This window comes from Falco naumanni, chromosome 15 (assembly GCF_017639655.2).
Source record: "Falco naumanni isolate bFalNau1 chromosome 15, bFalNau1.pat, whole genome shotgun sequence".
NCBI lineage: Eukaryota > Metazoa > Chordata > Aves > Falconiformes > Falconidae > Falco > Falco naumanni.
In genome coordinates, this window is record NC_054068.1 from 1,760,240 (window position 1) to 1,782,759 (window position 22,520).

Here is a 22,520-nt window from a genome sequence, read left to right on the forward strand (position 1 = left end):
TGAGACTTCTTCCTTCTCCTTTCACTCGTGCAGCATCTCCCCACATCCACAGACGTTGCCGAGAGCCTACGTGCTGCCTGGCAGCCACCAGACAAGTAAAGCCAGCTTTTTTCCCAGAAATTTCAGCAGCTTGTGAGGCTTCGTGCAGCTCCTTGTTTGTGTGCTGCCCTGAAAGGGAGGTGAGGCATTTTAAAAAAGAAATACTAGAAAACTGTAATATTAAGAAGCATGCGGAGGAGCGTCCTGCAGAGACGGCAGGGCGAAGGGGGACAGCCCTGCTGGGAAGCCACCTGCGGGAAGGCGGCGGGAGAGGTGGGCACGGGCGGCTGGCGCAGAGCGGGGGGGCACCGGCGCTCCTCCCGGTGCTGGTGCCTGCGGCACTGAGCCGCGGTTGAGTCATGGGCTGACTCAACGGCACCAGACTGCTGGCACAGGGCCGGCGCTCCCGCCTCCTGCGCAGCCTGCAGAGCCGGCGGCAGCGCAGCGGCTTCGCGCGGGCAGCTTTGCTTACCGCTCTGTGTCGTGCGTACCGGGTCAGGTAATGCTGCTCGAAGGTCAGCTGCGAAACGCACAGTCCGGAGTGCAAAATGAACTATATCCACTCGTCCTGCGGTTTCGTTTGCTGGATGTCAGGCTGTCACTTGAATCCCTTGGCTCGAGGTGGAGCTGTGGTTTCCAGGCCTTTAGTCATCACTGGGGAGAGTTAGGACTTAGTATGAATCTGTGAGTTAATTTTGGCTGCCGAGAGCTCTTCCTGGGAGCTGGAAAGACCTGAGCAAGGTTGGGTCAAAACTGCTGGTCCGCAGCAGTGCGGGGTGCCCCATTACCTCCCTGGGTGCAGATGGTCTGTCTCTTCTGAGGATGCTCTCAGGAGAAGTGAGGAATACACTGGATTTTATTTTACTTTTGCAGGGTTACTGCTGGGGTTTTGTGCCTCTCTCCCCTCGACTTCCAGCGCTGCTTCTTGGGCTTGTGCAGAATCATGAGGACAGGGTTTGTGTGTGTTCGGTGGTGAAGTCGGTGCCTGTAAGAGAGAAGCTCAGTTTTGTCTAGATCGTGTCCAAACCTTGCCACCACTAAATAATACCCAGGGTTAAATAAATGTACTCTTTAAAGCAGAGGCACTGAAGCCATCCTGTGCTCCCGCTCGCTGCCATGGCCACGCAGAGCTAGTGCAGCGTCTGCTGCTCTTGGCCGGTGGGAGCTGCAGGTGGGGTGCCCAGCCCGCAGCCAAGCGCCTCCCTTGCTTCCCAAACACCAGAGAAATCCTAATTGTGAAGTGTTTTGTCACAGAGACTTTCATGTCTCTGGCAGCTCTTGAGCTGAGCGCTTTGCAGAGCTGAACTCTCCCTACAGCTCCCCGAGGAGAGAGTAGGGGGAGGCAGGAGGGGTTTGCGTGCTCTGAACGTGCTGCGGGAGGGGATCTTGCGTGGGTTGGATGCAATGTCAGCCCGGAGGGCGATCAGCTGAAAGCTGGAGGCCTCGGGTCCAGCGGTGATGCCAAGCTGCCTCCTCCTCCAGAGCCCAGCAGCGGCACGCAGCCGAGCAGGAGCCCGGTTGTGTCCCGCTGCCTCTGACCCGAGCTGTGCTGCTTCCAGGCCCTGGGAGGGGTCATCGGTGTGTGGTTTAGCAGCATTGTGGCTTCAGGTCATGGGATTTCTCAGCTTCGCTTGACGTTGTTTGTTGTTGTTGTTGTTGCTACAGTTGTTTGAGTTGAACCAAATGTCACGGCAGGCTGCACTGCCATGGTGGGGCAAGCGGCGGTCGCGGTGGCAGTGCCATGCATGCCGTGGTGCAGGGCACGGAGCAGGAGGAGGCTTCTGTTCGGGAGATGGAGAACAGCAGCTTCCCGTGTTGACAGAAATAACAATGGCATCATCTGCGTCTCTTGTGGTCTCGTGGCATTTGATGGTCATCTCAGCTCAGGGGGGCGGGGAGAGGTGGCCAGTCTGTGGATGGGGAGGAAAGATGGAAAACGTCGCCTGAGAGCCTGGCAGGCCCCACGGCTGAGATGTGAACGTTCTTAAGCTGTTTCTGTGCCTCACTTTGAAAAAAGAAATAAAAGCAATAGCATGCTTTTAAGTTCTTGAATAATAAAGTAGGTGTAAGCTGGGAATAAGAAGCTGGTGGAACCACTGTGCGTCCCCAGCCCTCCTGTGCCACCAGCCCCTTGCTCTCTCTTGCCACCCCTCCGGGCTGCCCGTCACACGCTGCCGGTGTTTGGACGGGGTGTGGGTGACACCAGCCCCGGGCTGGCACTGTGCGGGGCTGGGCAGGGTCCAGCCAGCCAGCTCCCCTCTGGCTTGGAATGTCTGGGAGCTTCCTTGCCCCCACCCTGAGGTGTCTTCTCGACCAGGCAGCAGGTTTCTGAGGGTTTCCGTTGCAGTCCCCGCGATTTCTTTCGAGCCCACGATATATTTACGTAGCAAGCAGCCCTACCCCCGGAGCAGGTACTGCTGGAGGTGCTGTGGGTGCCCCTGCCCCTCTGCAGAGCACCTGAGCGCCCATCCCAAGGCTCCACCTTGGCACAGCGTGGGTTTGCTTTTTGGGGAAGAGGGGAGAGGCAAACCCCCTGAGCTGATCTGTGCACCCCGACCTTTCCCTGGCTCTGGAGGGCTGTTCAGGAGCCCAGGGCTGAGCCTGGGGGCCCGTAGCTGGCTGGGGAGGTGCTGCTGGTGGACTTGGGGTTGTGTGAGCACGGACAGCGGGAGCTGGCCTCGGAGCTTGAAACTTCTGCAGCTTCTCAGCCTCCTTCGTGCTAATCCCCCGAGTATGTTATGTGGCACTAATTGCTAGGTTAGAAAATGCTTGATGAATCAGATGACCTGAACCATCATCCTCTCCTGGAGCGGCTGCTGGGTTGCCTAATGCCTGTGAGTGTTCTGAGCGGCATTGCATGGGAACGGGCTCGTTAGTCACAAGTAGCGAGGCTGGCGAGGGAATCCGTGAGAAGCAAATTGTTGGCTTATTAAAAAATGCATCTGCGTACGAAACTGTTATTTGTGCGCGTTTTCTGTCGCTGGCTTCGGTCTGATGTGTGCAGCTGGAGGGCTCTAATGGGCTGTGCTGCATTGGGTCTTTCTTTGGTTGTATAATTTCAGTCCTTTTACTAAAATAGTCAAGAAACTGTTCTCACCTAGCAACCAGGGAGAGAGTGAATGTCAGAGCTTCTCCGTTTCTAGCTGGGCTCCATAATGCCGGTACAGTGTGGATAGACTGGCAAACACCAGCCTTCAGATCACCCTTAGAAACTCCCCGTGTGCATCAGCCATCTGGGAAGTGCTGTGCGGAAAAGCAGGTCGTTTTATGACGAGAGCTGCCATAAATCTCCCTCCTCCCCTTCCCCTGGCATCACCTCCTTAACATGCAGAGTGAGAGGTTGCAGTGTGCTGTGTCTCTGTGAACCAAAAATCTATCAATGATGGCTTTTTCCTTAATACAAGAGCTTTTATCAGCGCTGTCTGCAGAGTGTCCTGCCCCCAGCTCCCAGGAGGGGAGGGCTGGCCGGGCGGCTGTGTGGAGCCTTCCTCCCCCGTCCTCCCTCCTTCGGCTCTTTCTGCTGCGTGGGAAATGAAAGGTCTGGACCTGAAAATTGGTGTCTCTCAGAATTATTCACATTTAACATGGAGATTGTTGTTTCTGATAGAAGTCTCTCAATTCCTCTCGCAGCAGTTTGTTAGCCAGTGGCCACTCTGGTGAGAAGATGCATTTACACATTTCTGCACAACTGTGTTGTCTGACCTACAAGCCTAGGGAAAACACTTGTATTTGGATCGCAGGCTGTCACACAGCATTAAACCTCCCTAGCCGAATTAATACTTTTAAAAATACTGCAACCACTGGGGTCAGGGCCTGCAGATTCTCTGTCCCCGGGGAGGCAGCTTGAGCAGTGAGGACGGTGGGCTCAGCTCCACGCACAGTGACCTGATGTGGTCATAAACGGGCTCGTTCCCCCCACTGGCACCTCTCCTCTGCTTGTGACTGCCAAACCCGACATCTCCGCCGTCCTTTCAGCTTAGCTGTGCAGGGTGAGTCTCTGGCTCCGGACTCTCTCCATCCTTCAGATTAGGGAACACTTACTGCTGTACAGGAGCGGCTGGGGGCACCTTCCTTGCCATTCTGCCAAAGCAGACCCTGCTACAGCCTTTCCTCTCGTTTGCCTCCTGTTTCCTTTTTGGCACCTGCTTTCATTTGGCTGATGAGCCAGACATCATCTCCCATCCCAGCCCCCAAGCCCGTTTGTCCTGCAGGCTCTGCAGGGTGTCCGTGATCTCCTGGTGCGAATCGTGCCTGCCCCCGCACTGGCTCTGGGGCGCAGCTCTCCAGCTAAAGTGCCTTGTTCCTCTGCTTTATGGTGGTCTCCTTGCAGTCGTGCCAGCCCCGTTTGCCCTTCTCGCAGAGCGCTCTTCAGCCTCGGTTCGCCTGGCTTCTGTCCTGCTCCCCTGCTGCCCTCTCTTGTTTATCTGCCCGTGCCATTGTGCTGCTTCCCATTTCACGCCGCTGCTGCGCTTAACCTGCTGCTGCTGTCCTCCTCCCTGCGCCTCTGCAGCGCTGCCACCTCAAAGCCTTCGCATTGGCACCGTCCTGGGTGCTGGTCCTTAAATTCTGGGGTGCCCACAGAGCCTTGGGATGTGCTTGTATCGTCCGGCTGTAAACCTTTCGACTCGTGATCAGTTCTTCAGCACGCGCCGGTCCACATCTGCAGATGCCCTGCGAGCATGTGTAAGCATCCGCGCGCTGGGGCTCTGGGCTGCCCGCGCTCAGGTTAAACCTGCTTTTCCCCTGATCTGAGCTGACATGCTCCAAAACGTTTTATGCCCTACAACTTCTGCAGTAAAAATGAGTCACTCTTACGCATGCTAGGCTGTGGATGGGGAAAGCAGAGGCTTGTGCGGTCTCTCGGGGGTGCAGTGCAGTCTCTATTGCTGTCTGTGCCGTTCTAATTTATTCTTATTGATCTTTTGTTTGTGTGCTTGCTCGGCAAATAAACTGTTGAAAATCCCCACTCATCAGCAAGCCAACAGTCAGTTTCTCCGTGCAGCACTGAGATGTTCAGCATGAGCTGCTTATTTGGAAATGGTATTTTTCCTCAGGGTACCACCTTATATGCGTGTGTTGTCATGTCGGAGCAGTTTAAACAGATGCTTTTTGCATTACAGGGTACGACGCGTTTGTGGGGAGCGAGGAGCTGTGCTGCTCAGCCACAGCTCTGGGTTGGAGCTCCCATCCCTGCAACCTGCCATCGTCTCACACTGTGTGTTCGAGAAATCTCTGAAAGATTTTCCATCGCTGCCCTTTTCTCTCCTTCCTTCCCTGCCTCTCTTCTCTCTCCCATTTTGGCGGGGGCCGGGGGCCTGGCACGCAGAGCCAGCCCAGCAGCACCGAATGCCTCTGTGCAAAGCAACGCCTGCCCTGGGACCTCTGCGGAGGCCTCCAGCAGCCCTGGATTTGTGCTCCCCGTTGCGGCAGCGTGAGTGTCGCATGACCCGGAGCCTAATTTGAGCATGAGAACCACCTGTGGGCTAATGCTCAAACGCCTTTGTCCTGGGAACCTGCTCCGTTTCTGCCTTCCGTGAGCCTCTGGGGTTTAGTGCGATGAAAGGAGGGAGCAGCAGTTCCCGGGCTGTGTTTGGCAGCCACAGCTCTGCTCAGATCCTGCTTTCCCCTTTAAGCTTGTGCACGCGGTTCCTGCTAGCGTCAGCGTGAGGGAAGAGCCGAGCAGGATCCCCAAATTAAACCACGGCAGCGCCAGGCTGAAGCTTGTACTCTGTAGGTTTGCAGAAAGCTGAAGCAAGCAGCAAATGAGCTGCTTTAAAAATAGCTGAATGGAGGTGTGGCTGAGCCCCGGGTGGGTGCACAGTCCATCCCTGGCTTGCTGTGGTCTTCCTTCCCGCTGGGATCGGTGTGCAAGGTCCGGCCACCATCTCTGGTGATCGGCAGTGAGATAACCCGGGGGAGGGGGCTCCTCTGCCCACCCCCTTGTACCTCTGTTTTTTGTGCTTCTATGCAGAGACTGGCATGCATACAGCCTTGCTAACCTGTATTCGTGTTTGCTGAGCTATTTAGCCACTGTGAGTGTTTCTCTTAATTTGCTCCATGTTGCTGCAAGGTGTTACAGAAAAGCATTTAATTACAGGAGAAGGAGCAGCCTGCAGGAGCTTGAAGCCATTCAGCAGAGATCTTTGTGCAGGTGCCCCTTTTAAATCTGCTGAAAATCAAATTCTGATTATAAAGTCTGAGTTGAAATAAAACACGTTTGCAGTTCTGTTAGCCTGGGACCAGCCAGGGCCAGGGAGGCCAGCCCAGAGCCTTCCTGGGCGCTTCTGCTGAGGCTGAGGGTGGGAAGCGGAGCTGCCAGCGGCGTGTCACACGTCTGCTGGGAGCAGCTCCTTCTCTATCCTTCCTGCTCACCTTTCAGACCCGCTTTGGGGCCTCGCTTCTGCAGTCCCTCCCTGTTGCCCGAGCATCGTGCCACGCAGGGAGCTTGGGGCTGCCGTGCTGCCCGTACCGGGGTGCCAGCACTGGGAGCCACCAGCCTTGCCCTGCTCCTTAGGCCACCCGCTTCCCCCCAGCGCCTAAAGAAGCCGGATTAACCTCTGTGCTGCAGCAGCCATCTAATCACCCGGGGGGTAGTACTGCTTCTCTGTGCTGCCTTCCAGCCTCAGGGGGGTGGGAGGAGGGAGAAATCCCTGTACTGCTGGGCAGGAGGAGGCACCACGGAGCAAAGCGCTGTGAGCAGGACTAGATGTGATCCTTCAGTAACAGGGATCTGCGCAGCACCGGGCGATGCCGCCTTCCCACAGGGAAGCACGCGTGAGCCCGAGTCCTCGGCTGCCTGCACCAGCCCTCGCTGCCTCACCACGAGTGAGAACACAGCAGTCGCTTTCCAATTTATTTTTATCTTGTTGATCACATGCTTTTTAATGTTAAATGTTCTGTGGAGGAGGAAATTTCTGCAACTGCAGAATTAATAGGAGTTTAGGGGATTTCAGTAGAACTTGATAATCAATTTTTGCAAATCACAGGTTCATGCTGACAACCTGCAGTAGCCAAGTAATATTAATGAAAATGTTCCCATTCTAATTGTGGCTTCCCTCTGCACAAACGGATGGAGCAGCCCTCTACCACGTACAACCCTTGTGCATCGCTTGTACTTCAAAGGCACTGCCCGGTGGCACTGGCTGAGGTGTGACCCCTGCGAGCATCTTTGTGCCTCGCTTTGCGGCACGGCTGGATGCGGCCAGCAGCTGCCTGCTGAGCCGAGATGTGTGCTGAAGCCAAGCCTGGCCAAATGGATTTAACAAGCCTGCTCTGAACAGCAGCTCTGGAGCCTTAGGAGGAGGAGGAAGGTGCTGCCTATGCAGATCAGGTGTCCCTGTGCTCAGAGCGAGCGTGCCTGGTGGGACATGCTGCTCAGTGGCATGGCTCCTGGAGCTGCCTGGGCTAAGTTGTTTTCTTACCATAAGCGCATTGAGTTTAATTTTATTTTAAGCCATTCAAAAAATATCCACTTTCCTGTGATCCAGTTTCATCTTCTAGTTCTGTTACAGCTGCCAGGGTGACTTCAATGTGGCTTCAGAGAGTTAGACCGGGATTTTCCTTCAACACCCAGATGTGTTTCCAGGGCTTGTATTTGAAGAAGGGTGGCTCGTGCTGTCTGGTTGGAGAGGTTCCCTGTTACGGAGTTGTTGTTTCTTAAATGTACAGGATCCCAGATGCAGGGGGTCGATGGAAATCATCTGCTCTGGGTGAGACCTTTGCAGAAGGGAGAGCAGCAGAGGATGTCATGCTGCAGGGAAAAGGTTTATGGAGCTGCCTGCTCATCAGCGGAGGGAGTACAGGATATGCAAGCAGCACGAATTGAGCTGGAGCAGTGGCAATGTCCCCACACGTTGCTGCCCTCATCTGCCGGAGACTTACTCCGCTGGCAGATTGGTGAATGAACGAGGAAACCTGTGCAGAGGCACAAGGTCCAGTGACTGAGTTCAAACCCGTCGTTTGGTAGTTTCGCCTGTTGTGCTGGACTTTGCGCAGAGGCAAAGCAGGCTCTGTCCCACTCCTGGCCACCTGCCAGCGACCCGTGATGGAGTTTGACAAAATGACAACGTTGGATGAGCAGAGCTGGGTTAGAGGTTGCAGGATTTGCCTTTCCCCGGGCTGGCAGACCCTGCCCTGGCAAGAGGTGGGGGTAGGGAAGGGCCTGAGTGCAGCTAGTCGGTTAAGCTTGCAATCTGTATGATCCGTCACAAATCATCTTGGACCTCTGCAAGCTCCCCATGCACTTTTGACTGCCAGTTTCAGGGTGCTGGAGCTTGGGACTGGGCAGACACTGGGTGGTCATTTAGTGGGGTTTCCCCTCCCTGGCTGCTGGGAGTTGAACCCTGGTTTCTTGGAGAGCATTATCAGATGTTTACTTGTTTGCAAACACCCTTGTATCCACCTGGGATTCTCAGAATATCTCCGGGAAAATAGTAAGTATGCTTAGAGTCAAATGTCTGAGTAGATGAGAGCCCTCACCTATGCTACCTCACTGCAAGCCTTGGCTTACCGTATCAGCAGCATGGTCAGACCACGTTGAAGTGTTTCTTCGGGGGGCAGGTACTTGCAGGCTCGCTGTGATAAATAACCCCTTCAATTCCTCTATTCTGGCGGTGTCTGTTGAGTATCAGTCCCTGCTGGGGCTGAGCCTGGCAGGACCCAGGGGCTGCTGGCCACGCAAGTCAAAGTTCTTTTGCATGAAAAAGATTTTTACTTTGTGCTTCAAAGTCACAGGTGGGTTTTGCTCTCTTGAAAAACAAGTGGGATCAGTTTGAGAACAGTGTTTCTGCTTGTACAAGAGGTTTTGAATCATCTGTGCTCGGTATTTTCGTTACGTCAGGGATGCAGCGAGGTGTTCTGCTGCTCGCGTTCCTTGAGCAGCATCGAACCGGCCTTGGTTCTGACTGATGTCCGAGCATGCGATGTGAGGGCAAGGAGCTGCTCACCTGCGTTTGATAACTTTCATAGCTGGGGCTGCTAAGAATGTCATTACCAGCTCTCTGCGCGCAGCGGGGGCCCTGCAGTTAGCCTGGTTATAAACAAATTATAGCAGTGCTTAGAAATAGGTGTGAGCAAAGTTGGATTGGCCACTTGCACACACCGTTACCTTTCTTATGCTTCTTTGTGAGTTTAGGACAGTTGCCTGGTAGGAGGGATGCAGCTTGGCTGCTGGCAAGCAATTGCCATGCTGCTCTGCAGATAGGTACTCTGTCTGTCTTGCTTGGCTGGCTCCGTGAAAGGAAACTTAATTTTTGTTTCCTGAACTGGCACCTTGAAACTTTGCTCACCAAATGCATCCCTGCAGTGGGACTCTGTCGTGGCTGCAGCTCTGCAGATCCGCTGGAGAGCACGCAGCAGGATTTGTGCTTTCACCAGATAGCATCAACAAGCAAGCAGACCAGAGGCGCAGAGGAAGGGCTGCTGACTCTCCTTGCATGGGAACAGGATCAATACTGGCATAAAGAAAGCTGGAAAAATACTTAAGAAAAGCTGTGGAATCAGGCTTGTTGCAGAGGCTAGGTGTGCGAGCTGGGCTGAGTTGGGCAGCGGGGAGGGAGGCAGTAAGTTGCACAATGCTTGGCAGGGTCCAGTTCTCACCAGCTTGCAGCAGGCTGCTGTGTGGGTTGCTGGGAGCGAGGCTGGAGGTGCAGGGAGAGGCTGGGGTTTTGTCTCCTTGTGCACATGGCATGCCAGCAGCAAATACCGGCTTCAGAGGCAGTTGCACTCAGTCCCTCAGCAGGAGCTGCCTTTGCGGCTGGATGATTTAGGAGACCGAGTGTCAAGCTGGGATTTGAAGGGGTGACAAGCCAGGCACAGGGGTTTCTTCTTCCCCTCCTATTTGTTTGGCAATTTTTCAGAGGGATGTAGGAGTAGATGTGGCTGAGCAGTCGTCGGCCTGACTGCAGGTGGGTGCTCTGCGCTAAGCTGGGGGCAGTCACTTTGGGAGGAGAGGGCCAACCCGGTGCTCCCCGGGGCAGTGCGCCCCTTTGGCTGCAGTCCTTGCTTTGGTGGTGATGAGGAGGAGGAGGAGGAGGAGGTGAGATGGCAACGTTTCTAAGCTGTCAGCCTTGTTAGCACTCTTTGTTGATACTTCTAGATGCCTCCGGTTCAGTCTGTGCTGTGGTGGTGTAAGGCTGCGTACGCTCCTGGAAGCACCATGGCATGGAGGCCCCTAGGAGCAAGATGGAAGGTACGGTGCTGGCAGCAGCCCCACGAAGGACCCGCTCCCTCCCTCTTGTACTGCTCTTTGATGGTGGAGGGAGAATTGGTAGAAGCCTGTGCCAGGAGAGGCTGTTGGAGGAGCCGGTGGGCAGCAGGAGCGGTGTGTGTCACAGCAGCACGAGCCTGTGCGGCTGGCCCAGGTACCGGCGCATCCTTCACTGCAGGCTTCTCAATTTGTGAGATACAGAAACGAAGTTGGAGGGCCGTTAGCACTTTGCTCAGAAATGAACGTGGTTTTCAGTTACAGCAACATTCATGGCCTGTGCTTCTGTGTCTTCTTGCACCACAGAAAAGCAGGGTCCAGAGCGGAAGAGGATTAAAAAGGAACCCGCCACCAGAAAGCCTGGCTTGCTCTTCGGAATGGGCCTTTCGGGGATCCGGGCAGGCTACCCGCTCTCCGAGCGCCAGCAAGTCGCTCTCCTTATGCAGATGACAGCAGAAGAGTCTGCAAACAGCCCAGGTGAGATCTGGAGGGTGGTTTTGCTCAGCAGCGTGGGGGGCGGGTGCAAGCTTTGCAGCCAGAGGTTCACAAATACCTGAGTGCCGAGTGCCCAGCGCTGGGGGCACCAGGCACTTCAGGTAGCTCCTCGCTGGAAGCAGAGATGAGCTGCCACCCCCGGTGTGGTGCAGTGGGGCTGGGGGGCTGCTCCATGGGGGCTCCCCACTCTCAGCATCGTAGGTGGGATGCTGGAACGAGGCAGCAGGACACCCACTCCCACGGGGCGCTGCCAGGCGCAGGCTGCTGCTGGGGTTCTCACATGGCTGCAGCTGCCATTCCTTCTTCTAGTGTAAGGCAGGAGCAGATATTCCACAGGCCACATCCAGGCCACCACTGAGCCTGCCCTGGCTGCTTAACTAGAGCTTCGGTTCCACGGGAACCTCCTCCACGTCAGAGCTTCGCATTTTCCACTGGCGTCTCAGGCTAATTCAGTAAAGGAACATTGTGAATAAAGTTAAAATATCATCCTCTGTGGGTTTTTTTTTATGTTTCTTCTTGTGGAGGAGGGATAAGACATGTAACCACTGCAACTGTAACTTGAGATGCAGAGCAGCTGGAATGTGTTTACCACGGATTTTGTATTTTAGTAATTTTTATCTGTTGCATACATGACCCCCCAGGGTTTTTAGACGCTGTGCTATCTGTACACGCACATCTGCATCCTACACATAAACGTTGCAGCTTTGAGCCACGTATGTTGTTCTTAACACCCATCTAGCTGCTTGCGTTGCTGTTACTTGGGGCGAGGGGGAAGGCAAAAGGCTCTGCAGTCTGGAGAGCGTTCGAGATGTTCTCCCAGGAAACGCGCGGTCTCCTCCCAGGGCTGCCAGACCTCACATGTACTTGGTAAAAAGGCCGCTTCCCTGAGGAAAGGAGGTTTTAGGGTAAGGAGCTGCATTGTCTGCTCCTTAAATCATGGGGATTGCCCACGGCCTTTGCAAGGCCCGCGGTTCTCTCCAGCGGGCTTTGGCAGCCCGCAGTCAGTAGCCGCGCTACGCAGGCGGCGGCTCCCCTCTGTTCGCACCGGCCGCAGCGGCGGCGCCACGCTGACACGCGTTGCAAGGGCGCCCCCTAAGGGCGAAGGGCTGCCTTCGGGCTCGCGCGGTCCTGCAATCGTTTCGGTTGGAAAAGCCCTTGGAAGATCGTCAGGTCCAACTGTGTTTAACCCAAGGCTGAGTCTGGTTCTCTTCTCCCTGCAGTTGACACAACACCAAAGCATCCCTCTCAGTCTACAGTTTGTCAGAAGGGAACTCCTAACTCTGCCTCCAAAACCAAAGATAAAGTAAATAAGAGAAACGAGCGAGGAGAGACTCGGCTGCATCGAGCTGCCATCCGAGGAGATGCCCGGCGCATCAAGGAGCTCATTATTGAGGGTGCAGATGTCAATGTGAAAGACTTTGCAGGTAACCAGCCCGCTGGCACCACTGGCGGGGTAGCCCACGGAGCTGAACCTTTTCCCACCCGGTTGCATGTTCCGCTTCGAGAAGGGCTCCCACCAGAGAAAGCAGAGCAAGCAAAACATGGGTTTGCTCCTTGTGAAAAGAGAGGATTAACCAAAAATAATCATTTTACCCTTTGGGGAGGAAAAAGTCTTGTTGTCCTTTAAAAAAAAAAAAACACAACCTACTACAGATTTATCAAAATAATAAAACCTTGAAAAGCATCGGTTCCTGTGTTGGAGTTTGGGAGCTGAATTCCCAGGCTATCCTGTCTGCTCTGAACATGCTCCCAGCCGGGGCGGTGGTGCTGGGCTGGGCTGCAGCTGTTGCGATCCCTGGGGCTCCACGCTCTGAAACTGTGACCGGGACCCTCGGGCATGTTTTGTTGTGCCCTTGCACATGGGTGCCACCTGGGAATTCTGGAGGGGAATTTGCAAAGGGAGGTGGGCTATTTTAGCTCTTTTTTTCTACTTAAAATACAAGAAGTAATGTGCACCAAAATGTTGCAAAGAGTGAGTTTGTAAAGTCACGGCTCCAGAGTTGAATGGCTGATGCCTACAGCTTTCTGGGTTGTTAAGTACCAGACGTGGGAGTGCTGCTGATGGGGAGCAGAGCGAACGGGAAGGGCGAGGTCAGGCTCCCAGCTGTGCTAGCCAGGCATCCGAGTTAGAGGAGATGTTGACTGTCCTGAGCCTCAGCTCCGGAGCAGCACCACCTCCTCTGCCTCCTCCTCAGCAGTGCTGCCAAGCTCCTGCTTCCGCTGCTGGGAATGAGGAAAGGAGCCTGGGTCTGCTGTGGCCGCAGCCAGGCCTGGGATGGGAACAGCCCTGAGTCCTGTGGCGAGAGGGCAGCTGTGAGATGGTGAACGGTGCCGGTTGTGCACACCCGTGCACCAGCAGGGCTGAGCAGGCGCGAGGCAGCCTTTCTTCCAGCACCTCCAGGAGCTTGGCTTTGCTCCTCGCTGTTCTCTTCACACGATTTTGGGGCTATAAATAGATATGCGTGTTCCTCCGCCTGTATGATTAATATCAGTGCTAGACTGAAGTATCAGTTGTGATTAATTCTGGTCACAGGTGCCCCTCTTTAAAGCACCGAGTGAAGGTAACAGAATGAACTCCCACGACGCTATCAGCAAAATACCGAAGGAGCCACGCACGTTCTCTGGGAAACTTCAAAACAGTTTCTGCTTAAAAATAGTCTGTTTGAACATGATAAAATACTCCTTTCTGTGTTCTTTGGAGGTTTGTTTGAGAACTAGAGCCACTGTTACTGTGGAGACCTGCTGTTTGGTTTCTCCCAGAGCTGGGGGCCTGTTTTGCAGCGGCATGGCTGCTTGCTTTGGAGAGTGCACAGAAAATATTTGTGAAGTCTGTGTGGGGGATGTTTCAGAACGATGTCTGCAGCTCAGAGCCCAGTCCTGATCTGGGCAGCAGCGTTTCCCTTACAGGGGAGTTGGAAGGGGAAGGGATTTGAGACCTGACTTCCACTCAGCATCAGCAATTCTCTTAATTTCCTACATAAAACTCTGCCTTTCCATTTCCTGCGGCTGTGTCCGTTCTGGCAGATGATCTGTCTGTAGCACATTGCGTGACCAGAGGGAAAAGTGGGATTGATTCAACCACCGCCTGGTTGCAGTAGCAAGGCAGAGCTGCACGTTTCTTCCTGCTGTGCCATAGGGAGCCAAGCAAACGAGCCCCTCATCCTGGCCATCAGAACAACAGACTCCTTGACACACCGGCACCTGCAGCGCCTGGGGATGGAGGTTACTTGTCACTGTCACTGACTTTTCTCTGTGAAGGTGATGTCCGTGTTCTGAGTGTCCCTTTGCTTGCAGGCTGGACGGCATTGCATGAAGCATGCAACCGGGGTTATTACGATGTCGCGAAGCAGTTGCTCGCTGCAGGCGCTGAAGTCAACACAAAAGGGTTGGATGACGACACCCCGCTGCATGATGCAGCAAATAACGGGCACTTCAAGGTTGGTTTTTGCTGGATTTCATAGCTGTGTTTTTAATGACTTTTTTTTTTCCCCCTTGTGCTTCAAGCAGCCAACTGTGCAAATACAGAGATTCTAGTTATTTTATTATCGTTTGCGGCTGATAGCCGTGTAGCGGGAAAGAATTTCCCTGCCCCAGTGCTTTTCAGTGGTTTATTTGGAGTTGCCGTGTGCAAGGGATAGTTCATTCTTCCTTTTCTGGAGGTGGGGAGAGAGCGTTGTGTCTTGTTCTCCCTTCCCTCCTGACCAGGTTGGTTCGTGGTGCTGGCTTTTATCTCCTTTGCCACTGGTGACTGTCAGTGCCACCAGTGTGCCTTGAGGACATCCCCTGTTAGTTACGTACGGAAGTTGTACAAAGAGCCTGGAATCGAGAGGTGATGAGTGCTCAATTTCTGTTTTCAGGTGGTGAAATTGTTGTTACATTATGGAGGGAATCCTCATCAAAGCAACAGGAAGGGCGAGACGCCTCTAAAAGTAGCTAATTCTCCCACCATGGTGAACCTGCTCCTGGGAAAGACCACGTACCCCTCTAGTGAAGAGAGTTCAACAGGTGAGATTGACTTTTATGTGAACATGGGAGTGATGTTTGTGGCCTGCAGCTGTCTGTTAATACAGAGACATTAAGAGGACAGTGAAGTTAGACTCTTGTCAGAATATCTGCACGCTGCTGCCACGGTCAGGAGTCCATCTGTAGCTGTAACCCAAATTCAGACAACATAACTACCAGCTTTAGCTCCGGGAGCTCTAGCTGTTTGCCCTGGAAGCCTACGTTGAGATCCCTTGCCTGGTGCAATCGAGATGTAGGATTGGAAGCCAATTGCAGGTAAATTGATGTCTTACCTTTAAAATGTGCGTAATATTCCAGCTTGTGCGTAGAGAGGAGGGTGTTTGCGTGCACGTCGTGTGTTCCCATCCCTCCCTCGCGCTCGGCTGTACCCGTGCTGACGATTCAGGTTGTGCTCCTGGGCTGTCCCTCAGCAGAGCGCCCTGCTAGAGCCTGTCCCGCGGGTGCCACCATTGTGGCTCGCCAGGTGGGAAACGCTGCAGGTTTTAACCAGTGCTCATTAGAGTTCCAGTCTTATGGGGAGTCCCCACTATGCTGTGTGCGGTCGTACCCCTGTTAAGAAAAGTTCTCTCGATACAGCCAGGTGGTTGTTTTGAGGAGGACCCCGTGCAGGTTTGAGACCAGGTGGCTCTTCCCTTCTAAAAGATCATCTCCCAGCCTGGCATTTAGAGCTTTCGGTGGCCAACTTAGCAAAGGCCAGGTGAGGCCAAAGGACGGCAAGGCCGTTCGCAGGGGTTCACGTCTGTGGCAGACCGATGATGTTCCCTCCCCGAAGCCCCTCACAGCCCTTAACAGATTGTTCTTCTCTCTCTGCAGAGACCTCAGAAGAGGAGGATGCCCCTTCCTTTGCTCCCTCCAGCTCTGTTGATGGCAATAACACAGACTCAGAGTTTGAGAAGGGTTTGAAACACAAGCCCAAGGCCCAGGAGCCCCCCAAAACCATCACCCCGGTGAAGGATGAGTATGAATTTGATGAGGATGATGAGCAGGACCGGGTCCCGCCAGTCGATGACAAACATTTGCTGAAAAAGGATTACAGAAAAGAGACTAAAGCAAACAGTTTCATTTCCATACCCAAAATGGAAGTGAAAACTTATACTAAAAATAACACAATTACACCAAAGAAAGCTGCCCACCGCATCCTGTCGGACAGCTCGGACGAGGAGGAGACCAGCGTTGCTGTGGGGACGGGGGAGAAGCTCCGACTTTCGACCCACGCGATATTGCCCAGCAGCAAGATTCGGGAGCCCGCCAGCACAAAGCCACAGAAGGAGAAAAGCAAAGTAAAAAAGAAGCGGAAGAAGGAGACGAAAAGCAAAGAGGTTCGGTTTGGCAAAAAAAATGACAAATTTTGTTCCTCTGAATCAGAGAGTGAAAACGTGGAGAGTGAGGAGGATGATAGAGACTCTCTTCAGAGCTCTAGCTGTGTAAAGGACTCCAGGCTAGTGCTAAAGGAATCCTCCTTGTTTAACTCTCTGTCTGCCTCATCGACCTCTTCTCATGGGAGTTTAGCATCCCAGAAACATAATCCTAATCTGACAGAACAGCACTCCAAGCACTGGAGGACGGACAATTGGAAAACCATATCTTCTCCAGCTTGGTCAGATGTCAGTTCCTTATCGGACTCCACCAGGACGAGACTGACGAGCGAGTCAGACTACTCGTCCGAGGACTCGAGCTTAGAGTCGCTAAAGCCAGTCAGGAAGAAAACAGAGCACAAAAAGAAAAACACCACACACAATACTGTTTCTGAGAAAAAGAATTCATTCCATAGCAATGTGGATGGAGCAATTCCAAAGCTGGACAAGGAGGGGAAGGTTGTTAAAAAGCATAAAACAAAACACAAACATAAAAACAAGGAGAAGGGGCAGTGTCCCATCAGCCAAGACATTAAAATAATCAAAACGTTTTCTTTTGAGTTTGAGGACTCTAAACAAAAGCCTGAGAAAGGCTTGATAGTAGAGACAGAAAATCCAGTCGAAAACAAATTGAAAGTGTTAAAGCATGAGCGAGAGCACAGTAAGAAGGAGGAGAAGCTCCCCAAAGGTAAAGCGGAGGAGAAGGAATGGTTGTTTAAAGATGAGACTGGAAAATCCTCGAAAGAGGAGAAGTCGTTAAGAAAAGTCAAAGATGGCAGTAAAGACATGAGCAAATCCTTCAGAGAAGGATTAAGCAAATCGGAAAAAGAGAAACCTGTAAAGGAGAAGTCTCCCAAAGAGGAGAAGCCGAGACTACACAAGGAGGAGAGAAAGAAGAAGTCAAAGGACAAGCAGTCAAAATCTGAAAAGAAGAACGAGCTGAAGGAGGAGAAGGTTTCTAAACTAGAGAAGGAAAAATCCTTCAAGGAGGAGAAAGAAAAATGCAAAAAAGAAAAGCTTTACAGGGAAGAATCTGGATTTGACGAGTTTAATAACAAAACCCAGTTTCCCGAAAGTGAGGACACAAAGTTCAGCCTTTCAGATGATCAGCAAGAAAGGTGGTTTTCAGACTTGTCTTCTGATTCATCCTTCGATTTCAAAGGTGAAGATAGCTGGGATTCTCCAGTAGCAGATTTCAGGGAGATTAAAAATGACACCGTGGCAAAACTAATCATAGAACCTGTGAAAGAGGAAATTAAAGACAAGAAAAAGGAAAACAAAACAAAAGAGAAGAAGGAATACAACGAGAAACGTAACGAAAAGGACACTTTCTTAAAGAAGAAAGAGAGGGACTATGTGGACAAAAGCTCCGAGAAGAAAAAGGACCAAACGGACAGGCACAAAGTTACTCCTAGTTACTTGCCTGAAAAGGATAAGAAAAGGAAGGATTCTGCAGAGAGTGTCAAGGAGAGGAAAGAAAAAGATACAGGTGAAACCAACAAAGACAGAAAAGATACCTCTGATGGCACTAAAGATCGAAAAGATGCCAAAATGAAGCAGGAGGAGCCCTATCGAGATGACTTTAAAGAATATGGCTGTGAAACGTTCTTCAAGGATAAGTCTGACGCTGAATTCAGTGGTAAAACTCTGGAGAGCTGGGAGAGGCACCATTCTGGGAAGGAAAAGGAGAAGAAAGATGCTCCCGATAAAGAAAAAAAAGAAAAGGTGAAGCCAGAAAAATACAAGGAAAAATCCAAAGAGGGCGACAAGGAGAAAAATGAAAAAGTTGCTCCTGAGAAAATGCTGAAAGACAAAGAGCTGGACAAGAGTTTCAAAGAGAAGAAAGAAACTAAAGAGAAGTACAAAGACCTGCACAGCAAAGACAAAGAAAGGAAGAGTTCTTTCGACCAGGTAAAAGAGAAGAAAGAGAAAAACTTCTCCACGGATCGAGAGGACTTCTCTGAGAAAAAGGATGAGAAGAAAGGCAAGGAGAAAAGCTGGTACAGCATTGCAGACATCTTCACAGACGAAAGCGAAGACGAGAGGGACGATTACAGCTTGACTGGGTTCAAAGTTGGTGACTCTGCTGGGAGCGAAATGCATCGCCTGGACAGTCTGCAGGAGAAGGACGACGGTGCAGCTGCCGAGAAGGAGCTGTACCCCGACAAGCACCGCAAGTACTCCTCTGACCGGCAACATCCAGGAGAGAAGCAGAAGGATAAGGACTCCAAGGAGAAGAAGAAGGACAAAGGAACATCAGAAGGAGGGAAAGAGAAGAAGGAGAAGAGTTCCTTTGAAAAACACAAAGAGAAGAAAGATAAAGACTCTACCGAGAAGTACAAGGACAGGAAAGACAGAACGTCCATAGATTCCACTCAAGAGAAGAAAAACAAACAGAAGCTCCCGGAGAAGGTTGAAAAGAAACATGCCAACGATGACAAGGTGAAAAGCAAGCATAAGGAGAAGCCAGATAAAGAGCATTCCAAAGAGAAGAAGTCTTCGAAAGGAGGGGAGTCAGAGAAGAGCCTGCTGGAGAAATTGGAGGAGGAGGCTCTGAATGACTACAGAGATGACTCCAATGACAAAATCAGTGAGATCTCTTCTGACAGCTTCACAGACAGAGGTCAAGACCCAGGGCTGACCAGCCTCTTTGAGTCTTCTAACCTCTCTCTTACTGATGCTGCTGAAGAAAAGTTTAAGGACTCTCTCCCTTTACCCTGCTTGCAGGACAAACTCAAGGAGAAGGAGAGACACAGACATTCCTCATCTTCGTCAAAGAAGAGTCACGAGAAGGAGAAAGCGAAGAAGGAGAAGACAGAGAAGAAGGAAAAAACAGAAGAATTCAAAGATTCCAGCAGCAGAAAGGATTCCACTCATTACGAAAAAGATTTCTCGGTGGATGGGGAGGCTTTTAGCACTTCCTATAACATGAAGGCAGAGCCTGATGAGGAACCAGAGAAAAGCATTGATTACTTATTTTCTGAAAAGAAAGATAAAAATGATTCTGAAAGAGAGCTGTCAAAGAAGGCGGAAAAAGAAAAGACATACAGTTCCAGCACCATCAGCACAGTTAAGGAGAAAAAGAAGCGAGACAAACACAAGGAAAAATGGAAGGAGGAAAAGGAAAAGCATAGAGACAAACATGCAGATGGTTTCTTTAAACATCACAAAGATGAGCCAAAGTCAACACTGAAAGACAAGGACAGTCCTCAAGTTACCACCTTTAAAGATAAATCGAAGGAGGACAACCTCAAATTCGGTGAAACCAAACTGAAGGAGAAGCTCAAGGAGAACCAAGAGAAAGACAAATCAGAGTCCATAAAAATAAGCAATGGGAATGAAAAAATAACCCTTTCCAAAGACAGCGGCAAGAAAGATGCCAGGCCAAGGGAGAAACTTCTGGGCGACGGCGATTTGATGATGACCAGCTTTGAGAGGATGCTGAGCCAGAAGGACCTGGAAATCGAGGAGCGCCACAAAAGGCACAAAGAGAGAATGAAGCAAATGGAGAAAATGAGGCACAGGTCTGGAGACCCCAAATTAAAGGACAAACTTAAGAGCTCGGAAGATGTGCGCAAGAGGAGCCTGGATCTGGCAACAAAGAAGCCATTAACGCTGGATACTCAGCTCAAGGACAAGAAACTTAAAGAGTTGGGTCCGCTGACTCCTATACTGTCACCGGAAAACAAGGCGCAGCCTGCTGTCGGGACGGACTCGAAGGACTGGATAACGGGTCCTCAGCTGAAGGAGATCCTCCCGGCATCTCCCAGGCCGGACCAGAGCCGGCCGACGGGAGTTCCGACCCCAGCATCTGTCGTCTCTTGCCCGAGCTACGAGGAGGTGATGCAGACGCCCAGGACTCCTTCGTGCAGCAACGAAGACTACACAGACCTGATGTTTGAGTGCGCGGACTCGCAGCACTCGCTGCCCATATCCACGATGTCCATGAACGCCTGTTCTCCATCCTTCTTCGACAGATACGCGAATGTTTCCAGTGGGCTCCCCGAGAACCCGAGTCAGACCCCGACTCGTACCATACCCTCCACAAACCTGTACCGTTCCATCTCGGTTGATATCAGAAGGGCACCTGAAGAAGAATTCAGCGTTGGAGATAAATTTTTCAGACAGCAAAGCGTCCCGGCGACATCGAATTACGACTCTCCAGTGCAGCATTTGATGGAGGAGAAAGTTCCCCTTCCTTCTGTTCCTGCTGAGAAGTTCCAGTGTTTATCTCCTGGGTATTACTCACCAGATTATGGGGTTTCATCGCCAAAAGTGGAAGCTTTGCACTGCGCGCCAGGGGCTGTCAGCAGCGTCGCCCAGTCGCCTGAAAGTGTCTTTTCTGGTTTACAAGCAAAATCCTCCCCTTCACACAGAGACGAATTGCTGGCTCCTTCAGTAGAAAGTGCTCTTCCCCCCGACCTCGGCATGCCCTTGGATACCACGGAAGAGCAGCAAGCTACTGCCTCCATTATGCCACCAGAATCTACCTACTTGCCACCAATTGAAGAAAACCATTTTAGTTCGGGTATGCCAGAACAAAACAATATAGACTGGGTTAACCCTCCTTCCAGAAACCCCAACGCCACCATTCCTCCCAGCCTGATGGGTAACCCAGCAGAGCACCCTGTCACCTGGTCCATGGGCTCAGAGCTTCTGATGAAATCTCCCCAGAGGTTTTCCGAGTCCCCTAAACCTCCACTCTGTTCCCTAGAGCCAATTCATCCTACACCAGTAGCCTTCATTCCCGCAGACAGTTCCTACCCCGTCTCTCCCATATCTTACCCTCTATCAGTGTCTGAACCGGGGCTCGATGAGGTCAAGGAGGATGCTGAGGAAGCCGTTCCAGGAGAAACAGCAAACGCCGAAGAGCAAGCTCCATACATGTCCCCTACTAGGTTAGACACGTTCTTCAATAACTGCAAACCCCTTCCGGAAGAAGCACCTGAGATACCTCCAGAGCCCCCTTGTATGCCAGCAGAACCTCAGGCAGAAGTTGTTAGCACACCAGAAAACACCTATTTGGAAAACAACAATGCCACGCCTGCAAATACAGAGGAGGCGGTAACGTGGCCTGATCCCTTCACCAACACAGAAGATGACTTGGACCTTGGCCCCTTCTCCCTACCAGAGCTGCCGCTCCAACCCAAGGATGTTGCAGAGGCAGAGATGGCTGAGGCAGAAGCGGTGGAAGAGAGCCCAGCAGCAGCTTCGGAAGCAGGCGCTGGGATGGGGAAAGCGAGCACGTCCGTGATAGCGTCCGGGGAGCCAGAGGAGCCTCTGGCCAGCCAGGCAGCTGCTGTCCTGCCCGTGGAGACGGAGCCACAAGCCGAGGAGCAGAAACCAGAAGTGGCTGCGCAAGAAGCCACCTCGGAAGCACTGAACGCAGCTGAGGAAAAAGGAGCGGAGGACTCGGAAGCACAGATTTTCCAGCAGACCCCGTCCGAGTCTGCTCAGGCAGAGAGCAAAGAGGTGGAGGCCGTGCACGAAGACCTCTCTTCTTCTGGTGGGGTGGCAGAGAGCGGCTCCCAGCCCTGCGCCCCACCCACGGCCCCCTCCGAGGGCAGTGTTTCACAGGAGGGTGCTGCGGCACGTGGGGGGAGCCAGGTCCCTTCCTCCCAGGCAGATGTACCTCCGGGCAACGCTCAAGCAGAAATCGCTGAACCAGTACAAAAACCAGTAGCAGAAGCTCCCAAGCCACCCAAAATAGAAGAGATTCCTCAGCGGATTACCAGGAACAGGGCTCAGATGCTCGCCAACCAAAACAAGCAGAACGCTGCCTCTTCTGAGAAGGAATTTCCTCCCGTTTCCACGCCCGCCACACGTGCCAAAGGCCGCATCACAGAGGAGGACGATTCCCAGGCTCAGCACCCGCGCAAGCGCCGGTTCCAGCGCTCCAACCAGCAGCTGCAGCAGCAGATCAACACTTCCACCCAGCAAACGAGGGAGATGATACAGCAAACACTGGCAGCTATTGTAGATGCTATAAAACTGGACGACATTGAACCTTATCACAGTGACAGGTCCAACCCCTACTTTGAGTACCTCCAGATCAGGAAAAAGATTGAAGAGAAGCGGAAAATCCTCTGCTATATTACTCCCCAGGCTCCACAGTGCTACGCTGAATACGTTACCTACACGGGCTCCTACCTGTTGGATGGCAAGCCTCTCAGCAAGCTCCATATTCCAGTGGTGAGTCGTCTTCTCTCTTTAAACAGCACCATCAGGGACCGTCCCCTCCCTTGCTGCTACAAGCGCGGCCAGATTGTCCCCTGTGTGCCACGAGAGTCTTTGCAATGCTGGGAGTGCCCCAGCCACAGCTTTAGCCTACTTTTAGAACACGCTTGTGGTGACGAATCTAAGTCTCACTAAGTGGATGGCTGCGTGATAAATGCATCCTTTGA

The 22,520-nt window shown here is 52.4% G+C and overlaps 1 protein-coding gene across 8 annotated transcripts in view; it reads left to right on the forward strand.

The window, feature by feature from the left end:
- ANKRD11 (ankyrin repeat domain 11) overlaps window positions 1–22,520 on the forward strand; it is a 159,715-nt gene that overhangs the window by 132,408 nt on the left and 4,787 nt on the right. For 7 of the 8 annotated variants that reach the window (XM_040615327.1, XM_040615326.1, XM_040615329.1 and 4 more), the window contains 5 exons: window positions 10,550–10,720; window positions 11,959–12,162; window positions 14,033–14,175; window positions 14,596–14,743; window positions 15,575–22,308. In XM_040615327.1, the coding sequence (XP_040471261.1) occupies window positions 10,550–10,720; window positions 11,959–12,162; window positions 14,033–14,175; window positions 14,596–14,743; window positions 15,575–22,308 (7,400 nt within the window). Of the gene's footprint in view, window positions 1–10,549; window positions 10,721–11,958; window positions 12,163–12,377; window positions 13,961–14,032; window positions 14,176–14,595; window positions 14,744–15,574; window positions 22,309–22,520 lie in introns of those variants that run through there. The other variant, XM_040615334.1, reaches the window with a different exon arrangement.